The sequence below is a fragment of the Molossus molossus genome, unplaced genomic scaffold (genome assembly GCF_014108415.1).
Source record: "Molossus molossus isolate mMolMol1 unplaced genomic scaffold, mMolMol1.p scaffold_m16_p_14, whole genome shotgun sequence".
In the NCBI taxonomy this organism is placed as follows: domain Eukaryota; kingdom Metazoa; phylum Chordata; class Mammalia; order Chiroptera; family Molossidae; genus Molossus; species Molossus molossus.
In genome coordinates this window covers 514,290-523,338 of record NW_023425349.1, presented here as the reverse complement: position 1 = coordinate 523,338, position 9,049 = coordinate 514,290, and the positions used below count along the sequence as shown (strand labels likewise).

The window sequence follows — 9,049 nt, the reverse complement described above, 5'->3', positions numbered from 1 at the left end:
TGCCTGAAAGCACACAGCTGGGAGGTGGGGGGTGGGCGGTGGCTGTCTGGGGCTTGGGTTCTGCCCCGGAAGAAACCCCAGCCTGGACTCCACACCAGGACCGGGGAGCACCTGCCGGGCGAGACCTCTGAGGACAGACCATGGGCAGAGGCAGGTGCTCCTGACCTCGGAGCAGATTCTCAAAGGCTGGAGGGCAGGCAGGGGGTCGAAGTGGGGGATCCGTTGTGGTTGAGCCCCTGAAGGGCGAGGCCACCTCCTCCACCGGCCCGTCCCCGCTGCCTGCTCAGGTCCCACCCAAACACCAGCTGCGTGAGTGTGGCTGGGCCGCTAGGCCAGGTGCAGATTTTCTTCCAAAAGAACGAGCAGCTCAGAAGAAGCTGCAAGGACCCACGCAGGTGTGCACGCTCCCCCGGCCCGTCGCGGCCCGTTTAGGCCTCGGTTCTGGACTCTGAACCACGTCAGAATCAGTCTTCAGTTTAAACGCCTGTGAAACGGGAGGTGACAGATGTCCGGCCTCGTCTGCGTGGGAGCAGGAGGCCAGAGGGGCACAGGAGGACTTAAAACAGGAATTGCATCCAAGCGAGCTTTTCACCGGCAGGGGGCCGAGCCCTGAAGGCGGCAGGTGCTCTTTCCTGCATCTCGTCGGCATTTGGGGAATGACAACTTCAGTGGAGGTTACCGCTCTCCCCCAGCTCTCCTTTGCTGCCATCTAATGTGCACCTTGGGAATAGCACCTGAGTGGAGGTCAGGGAAAGTTCTCTCTAAAGGCCTTTGAGCTGATGAATGATGTGTTGGGCCCAGGGTGCCCCAAGTGTGGTTATCTGCGCCCTGGACGCTGCTCCCTGGCATGAGGAGGCCTGCCAGGTTCCCTGGCACACTCTGCATCCAGCACCTTCCCACCCACTCTTACCATGCGAACCTTACGCAACCCTCCCCTCTGGGCTTCCTGCCGGTCCAGGGCAGGGTTTGAGTGAGCAGTGAGCTTAGAGAGCTTCTGTGATCACCACACCCAGGGCCAGTGGGGTGCAAACTGAAGGTTTATTTTTGCATATAAAAGAGGCAGCTGAGGACCAGGCCGAAAGGGACCCAGTCTGAGGGCAGAAAGTTGGTGATGGAGAGCCCACAGAGAGGCTGCCAGAGCCTGACTCCACTGCCAGGGAAGCTGAGGCTGTGGGGGACACCAGGCCCTGGCCGCGGGCTCACCCCCAGGTGCAGCACATACAGGAAGAGCTGAACACCAGGCCCGGGGGGCAGCTTTGCTGGAACAGCCGTCCCCCTGCACAGCTGTAGTAGCTGGACGGGTCCCGAGGGTTGGGGTAGAGTCCATCAGCTCGGCCCTGGCAGGTGTCTTGTCCAGAGCTGGGGCCGTGCTCGGGGTCAGAGGGCTGGCCTGGTGGGGCAGTCTCAGGCCGGGGGCGTTCTGAGGGCGTATACGGAAGACCTGGGAAAACAGCCAAGATCCAGCTAAGCCTCCCCTGCAGCTGAGATCTAACGACGGCCACGCACACCGGCCGCAGCCACAGGCAGGAGCACCTCCACACCCCACACCCTACAAGCAGAGAACAGCCAGGCAACAGCCACACGGACGGCCAGAGCTCAGCTCAGCCGACGACCGGGCTCTGGGTGCAGTGGCCCTCGGAGAGCTCAGCTATGTGCCCCGAGGGCCCGTGGGGGCCCCGCCCCAGGACGGGTGCAGACTCCTCCAGAAGAGAGAAGCAAGGTGCGGCTCCAGGCGCAGGGCCACAAGGAGCCTGGTCACCAACACCCCGGGTGGCGGGGCTCAGGCGGAAAGAGGAAGAACATGAACAGAACCATTTTGACCATGTCCTCAGCTCTGCAGGGTGCGTGAGGTTTGGGAAATCAGCATTGGGGTACAGTCACTTCCTCAGGAGGAGTCAGGACCTGCAGTTCAGGGAGGGGGTCCGTACCCTGAAAGCGGCCCCGGCCCCCGCCCCTTACTCACGGAGCTCCGTCTGCAAGGTCCTGACGAGGGGGTAGGGGCCCTGGCTGCAGAAGGAGCCGGCAAAGTCGTCCATGTCCAGCGCCCAGACCATGGCCCCGCCCAGCCCTTTCTGCTTCAGGTAGCTGACCTGTGTGAGGAAGGAGACGGGGTGCAGGAGCCCAGGAAGGCCCAGCTTCCTCCTCCAGGGGCTGTTTTCTCAGCACCCCCAGGCTCTGAGTCGTCCAGGCTTCTGGCCAAGGCCTGGGCTGGGAGCCCAGATGGCAGAGTCCTGACCCATCCAGGGCTGAGACGTTCTGGAACATTCCTGCCTCCAATAAGACGGTCTGGGTGGGGCCCTCCTCAGGCTGGGTGCCAGCACCCTGGCCTTCTCTGTGGCGAGCTGCTGGGCATGTCTGCTGGTCTCGATGGATTCAGCTCCCACAGGAATGACTGCTTCCCCGGAGATGGGAACCGGTGCCCCCAGGTTCTGCCCTCCCCTGGGCCTCTCTGCTCCAGCCTCCCTGGGGACGTGGTCTCTCAGAGCGGCGGCCCTGTCCCCGACCTTCCAGGGCCCGCTGGGCTGGGCTGGCTCCCTGGCTGGCCCAGTCCCCCTCTCCGCTGTCTCCTTCTACATCTGTCCCCCGCCGGGCTCAGCTGTGGGGCCCCCTTCCTCTCCACCTGTCTCTGCTCCTTCCTGTGGGCCCCCCGGGATGCCCGCTCCGGTGCTCCCGGAGTCTCAACGAGCTCCCACCAGGGCCCCTCTGACACCTCCCCAGCCAGGACCACCCTCCGACCACAGCTCCCCGGAGCACTCTGCGTCTGCCTGTTCCCTGACTGGTGGGGGATGGACAAGTGGGCCGGCCGGGCCCCTCGCAGGGGCTGGCGAGCTGGTGGGAGTTGGAGGGGCCGCGGTGAACACACTGGCCACAGTGCTGACCCAGGGTCAATCAGCTCTGAAATGTGCAAAGGCACCGATACCCTGCCGTCAGAGGGCGGAGTGAGCGTCTGCCTCCCGGGAGAAGGTATTTGCTTTTAATAAACCAGCTCCACCCTGGCCGGTTTGGCTCAGCGGTTAGAGCCTCGGCCTGTGGACCGGAGAGTCCTGGGTTCGATTCCCGCTAGGGGCATGTACCTCGGTTGCAGTTTGTCCCCGGCCCGATTGGGGTCGTGTGGGTGGCAGCCACTTGATGAGTCTCTCTCACGTCGATGTTTCTCTCTTTCTCTTCCCCCCCTCTCCCTCCCGCTCTAAGATAATGCAAAAATGTCCTCGGGTGAAGATAAAAATAAAATAAAAAAGGGACTAGTTTTTCCTAGAACCTTGCTCAGAGCGGGGCAACTTCCTATTGAATCTCTTCTTAATCCGCAGGACGTGGGCACAAAACCTGTTTCACAGGGAGTCGTGAAAGGCGGGGTGCAGGAGGCGCTGGGTGGTGTCCCTCAGTGTCACTGAGCCCCCCACCCCCGGGACACCCCTCCCCGCAGGGCTGGGCCTCACCTTGGCTCGGAAGCTGTCCACGTCATCAAAACCCACCCACTGGTCACCGCGGGTGACGTAGGGCACCTCCTGGTCTGGGATCCTGTGCTGGGCACCCCCCTTCCAGGAGCAGACCTGTGGGAACAGAGCGCAGAGCTGGGGCGAGGGCACCACACACATTCGCACCTTCCTACCAACAACAGACTGGGCCTCGGGACGTTCGTGTCCGAGGAAGCGGGGTGAGCCCAGGAAGTTCCTGATGGAGGGGCCTCGACCCCTGGCGTCCTCACCCAGACTCAGGACTCGCTGGGGGAGCCCTACCTCGTAGTAAGCCAGCAGCCCCGCCTCCTTGGTGAAGGGGCCGGGGGCTCCAGGCCCCGTGGCTGGGGCCCCCACCCGGGTGTCCGATGCGGAGGCCAGGGTGAAGGACCGTCCGTAGGTGGGCATGCCGAGGACCAGCTTGCTGGCGGGCACCCCCTTCTGTAGCCACAGCTGCACGGCAAAGTCCTGCAGAAGGGGGGGTTGACCGTCCCTGCAGACATCTGTGCGCAGACACCGAGGCCGCGCTCCGCGGCGCAGCAGGGCCCTGCAGCCCAGAGCCGGGGCCAGGCCGTCCGGGGCTCGGGGCACCGCGGTGAAGGATGCAGCCGCGTCCCCTCCCTTACCCAGCGACCCACTGATCTTGCCGAACCCCAGGCCTCTGTCTGTGAGAGGAGACGGGACAGATGCCTCCCTCGGGCCGAGGATGGCGGACGCAGAGGGTCTCACTGGCACCATGGGGCGCTGTGACCGAGGCCTGTCCTTCCTCACTTATTTCTACTCATTTCCTTTTGCTCGTCATGATCCCTCTCTGATCACACTGGAGCTTTCTGGGGGCGAGGGTGGGGGGCAGGGGTAAGGGTCAGAGGGCAAGGGACAAAGGGTAAGGGACAAAGGGCAAGGGGCAAAGGGCAAGGTCAGAGGGCAAGGGGAAGGGGTAAGGGGCAAAGGGCAAGGGCAGAGGGCAGGGGTTAAAGGTCAGAGGGCAGGGGTAAGGGGCAGGGCCCCTGCTGTCTGTGTCACTCTCCTACATGGTTGGAGAAGTCACCCCTCTGGCCAGACGCAGCCCTGGGCGCCCAGTGTGGAGACTGGAGGGGCTCCGGGGGGAGAGGGCTCCCTCCTACCAGGGTGCAGAGCACAGACCGGGGCACAGTGCCCGCGGGGCCCCCGCCTCGCCTCCCAGCCAGGGTCTCTCTGTGTCTCCCCAACCGGGCTGGGCGGCGGCCAGCCTCAGGGTGACATGGGGACCGTGAGTCAGGGGCCCAGAGGCTCCCTTTGTGGAGACGTCCCCACCCCCCTCCAGCCACAGAGACCTGGCCCCCTAAGTCAAAGGGCGTTTGAGAAGTGTCTGGTCCTCTGTGAGCACAAGGGGGGCAGGAAGCCCCCACCCTCCTGTCTAAAACCAAACCGGAGGCTGGGGTGGGTGGCGTGGGGGCTTCTGCCCTGAGAGACCCCCCCCCAGCCCCTTCCAGGTCTGGAGGGCAGTGGGGAGGGGCTGTGGGGAGGAAGCAGGAGCCCTTCTGGAGGGAAGCTCCCCTCGGAGGCCCCACTAGGCACTGGCTGGTCCGAGGTCCTCAGAGCAGTTGGCTGGAGACGCCCACAGAGGCCGGCCCTCCGCAGAGGCGGGAAAGCAGCCGGGACAGCAACGCCCTGCGCCCTCTCGGTCACCCTCCTGCCTGAGGCCCCGGCTCAGAAGGGGCCCCTGGTGGCGTTGAGGGTCCTGCCCCCCCCACTCACCACGTTGAGCTGGGCCTCTGCCCCGCTCTCCCCCGGCCTCCTGTAGAGGGGGCTGTTGTGTCCCGTGCTCTTCTCCCAGGAGCCGTGGAGGTCATAGGCCATCAGGCTGATGAAATCCAGGTCCCTGCGAGGCGTGGGAAGGGTGAGGGGCCAGTGGGGGGGGCACAGCGAGCCCTTCCCCACAGGCAACCCCGCTCCAGCCTGGGGAGCTCGCGGGCCTTGGGCCCTCCCACCCCAGAGCACATGGGTCCCACCACCCGCCAGGACTCACCGAGCGATTCTGTCCACCTCGTACCCCGCGTCCACCTGCTGCGCCCCAGCCGGGACGGCCGCGCTCAGGAGCAGGCGCCCCCTCCCTGAGAGCCGGGCTTCCTGCTGGAAGGCGCTGGCCAGCTCCTGCCGGGGACACAGGGTCAGCGCCAGGCGGGGCCCGGGACTGCCCAGGGGCTGTGCGGGGCCGCTGCCCACCGGGGCCCGGCCAGACCTGCACCAGGGCGGAGAAGCGCTGCTTGTCTGCGGGCGGGCTGCCCCGGCTCCCCGGGTACTCCCAGTCGAGGTCCAGGCCGTCGAAGCCGTGTTTGCGCAGAAATGCGATGGCGGAGTTGATGAAGGTCTGGCGGTTCTGGGCTGTGGCCACCATGTCCGTGAACCTGGGGGTGAGGGCGGGGGTGTGGGCCACCAACTCCTCAGAGACAGCGAGGAGCCGCTCGAGCATGGGTGCGGGTGGGCGCTGGGTGCTTGCCCGCAAGTTCGGGGCCTGGCCAAGGAGAAGGGACAGCCCAGAGGGTGTCCTGCCCCCAAACGTCCACGGGCACATCGCCCGGGGGCCCTGACCCGCCCAGCAGAGGCTCCCACACGAGGGCCACCGTTCTCCCAGGCGAGGGTGGGCTCCTGGAGAGCCCGGGCAGCCGGTCTGGCTCCTCCGGGTCACGGCTGGACATGCTCTGGGCTCCCACACGGCCCAGGCCCCTCCCTGCCTCAGTGTCCCGGTAGGAAGTCCCCAACCTTCCTGGGGCTCTTGTCTAGACTGATCTTATTTTAATTTCCTCTTGTTAACGTATTGATTTAAGTGGACGAGGAGCGGCAGGTCTGAAAGGGGCCACGAGCCGGCAGCCCAGCGAGGAGCCCCTGATGGGAGCAGCCCTCAGGGAAGGCGACCGTACATCCCGTCAGACTGTCTGAGCCAGAAACGTTTTGAAAGACTGGTGCAGACTTGGGGGCAGGCACCCCGGGCTTTCCAGGGACAGTCTAGAGGTGTCTCCGCAGAGCATCCTGAACGTCCGGGAGAGGACAGTGTCTGGCCATGGAGATCGACGTCACAGGTTCCTTTCGACACGTGAACGGAACAGAGACCTCAGACTCGGAACCGTAGACCCCGTGCTGCCTGGGACTGACTGGGACCCGGCAACCGTCTCACGGAGGAAGATACTGAGGCCCCGAAGCGGGGGGATCTCTGTGCTGCCAGCAAGACTGACCGCTCGGAGCTGAGCCCAGGAGCCCACCCACTGGGGCACCAGCAGCCCAGGAGGCCGATCCCGAGACCCGCCCAGGCCACACCCGCCCGGCCCGAGTCCCTGCCCAGGGAGCTGGCTCCCCGCCCCGCAGCCCACCTCTGGGTGCCGAAGTTCCAGCCGCCGACAGCCAGCAGTGTCCTCAGCTTGGGGTTCCTGGCAACGACAGAGGCAGGGCCAGGACTCAGGGGCTCGCCCACTGGGGGGCCGCCTCGCGGGCTGGGCCCGTGGGGCGGGGTGTGTGAGCCGGGCGAGAAGCTCTGGGTGGGACAGAACAGACACCTGCCGCCCGCTGAGGGGGACACACAGACTGGGACGGGCCCTCCGAGGGCCTCGGACAGGTTTCCGGAGGAAGGGCATTCAGTCCCCGCAAAGGGGAACCGCTTCTCATCCCGGATCCCACTGAGCCCTGAACTGGAGGCCTGCGGGGTCCCTGTCTACCCCCATCGCCCCCATGTGCGCGGGGGAAGCCCGGGGGGGGGTGGCTGGCCCACGCAGCGCTGCGGCCATGCGGAGACCCCAGCTCACTTCTGTTTCAGGCCATTGAAGTCCCTGTAGAGCTGCTCATCGTTCCACTCGATGGTGCCGAGCTGGTGGCCCTTCATGCCCGCGAAGGCGTAGACGAGGTGGGTGCAGAGGTGGGGGTCCACGTCCTTGGGCAGGAAGCGGGCGGCCCCCTGCCTGTACTGGGCCCAGTTGGTGAAGTAGCAGACCAGCTTCTCCGCGGAGCCTGGCCGGGGGGCCGAGGGAGAGACATGCCCGTCAGAGGGGCTCACCGGGCTCCGGCACCCTCTGCCCGGGGGCAGAGTGGGCGTCACACGGGAGAGCGTTCGACAGGCAGGAGGGCAGAGCTTTGCAATGCGGCTGCGCCCCAGCTGGAAGCACGGATACATGTTGTGCCGCGTGAAGGCGTCTGCTCTCGGGACAGACCTGAGGGAGGCTGGCGTGTAGCCGGCCCCGCGGACACGCCGTCCGGCTGCTGGGCGAGGAGGCGAGACCTCCCTTGAGGAAGGGGCAGCAGGGCTGTTGGGAGCCAGGGCACATGCAAGGCTGAGCTTTGGCAGAACCCCCACTGAAAGCTGGGGAGGGCTCTTGGGGGGCGCGGAGCCCGGGGTGGGAAGGGAACAGGAGGCCGCAGGGTGACGCTTACCGCACGGGATCAGCAGCAGAGCTACCAGACCTGCGCCGAGACAGGCAGAGGTTAGTGGCCCACCTTCCGCCCAGAGGGGGGCGGGGCGGGGCTCAGGGCCGGTTCCCACACACCCAGCTCCCTCTGCCCAGAGGGGCCGGGAGGGCTCTGTGTCCACCGCCCCCCCCCCCCCGGGCCCTGGCACTTTGTTGAGCTGAGCTGCCCCTGGGGGCGTCCGTGGAGGGGGGTTCGGAATATTCTAGGAAAACCATTAGCTTGTGAGACATCAGAGATATTTTCTCTTGAGAACGAATGAACCTGTCTGGGCCTGGACGGGTGACCTCGTCCCGGGTGAGGCCTGTGGGCACCTGCAGGGGCCAGTCCTTGGGGACCGGGCGCTCGGCGGGACTCCAGAAATATTCCACCTTCCTGGTGTCCTCGGGTCCCCCTCAACTAATAAAACGTGCAGGACACTGTGCGGGACGCTCGGGGTCGTGCCCGGGGGCCCTCGTGTGGGACGCCCAGTGTGGGGTCGGGCAGGGACCCTGGGCCGAGCAGCGGGACGGGGTGCCCACCGGCTGGGCTTCCGGGACGGAAGGAGGAAAAGTTACTTTCAGCCCGTTGAGAAAAACCTGTCCTTATAACACAAAATCCTTGGGCTGAGAGAGCCCCAGGGGAACCCACAGGACTGGGAACAGGGGGCTGCACCTCAGGACGCAGAGGGAGAACCAATGGCACGTGGCGGTTGTCCAAAGGCTCCGCCTCACGCGTCACGACCCCGCACACTCACCTGCCCAGGCCACGGAACACGCCATGGCGTTGGCTTGGCGACAGACTGCAGCCCGGTGACCAGCGCTGCCACCTGCCCTCCTTTTATCCGCCCAGGCGCCCCGCCGGCCGCGAAGGAGGGGAGGAGGGACAGGGGCCCCAGCGCGGCCTGAGTTGCGCAAACCTGACACGGGGCCTTGAGCAACTCTTGGCTTCTGGAACAATCGCGGGGTGTCCGCCGGGCGTTCGGCGTTGCCAAAGAGAACGGCAGAGCGAGGGCGGCAGGAAATGTTTCCAAACCTCCTGCCAGGCCTGTGACCGACCGCCTGCGTGTGGGTCGGCGAGGCCCCGTGGCCCCGTGTCGCGGGTTCTGGGGAAGGGACCGGGGGGGGGAGGGGCTGGTCCCACCTGCTCTCCTGCTCCACGGCCTGCTCCGGACTCGCCCCGTC

At 65.9% G+C, this 9,049-nt stretch overlaps 1 protein-coding gene across 1 annotated transcript; it reads right to left on the bottom strand.

Annotated features, from left to right (window-relative positions):
• Window positions 1-1,019: 1,019 nt before the first annotated feature.
• Window positions 1,020-8,726, bottom strand: CHIT1 (chitinase 1). Its single transcript, XM_036261240.1, has 11 exons — window positions 8,623-8,726; window positions 7,854-7,883; window positions 7,232-7,433; window positions 6,803-6,859; window positions 5,677-5,842; window positions 5,464-5,588; window positions 5,193-5,316; window positions 3,738-3,923; window positions 3,438-3,551; window positions 1,964-2,090; window positions 1,020-1,441 (listed from the first exon to the last, which is right to left on the bottom strand). Exons 1-11 carry the CDS (start codon window positions 8,645-8,647, stop codon window positions 1,200-1,202), a joined length of 1,398 nt encoding a protein of 465 aa, XP_036117133.1. The 5' UTR covers window positions 8,648-8,726; the 3' UTR covers window positions 1,020-1,199.
• Between the last annotated feature and the right edge of the window lie 323 nt (window positions 8,727-9,049).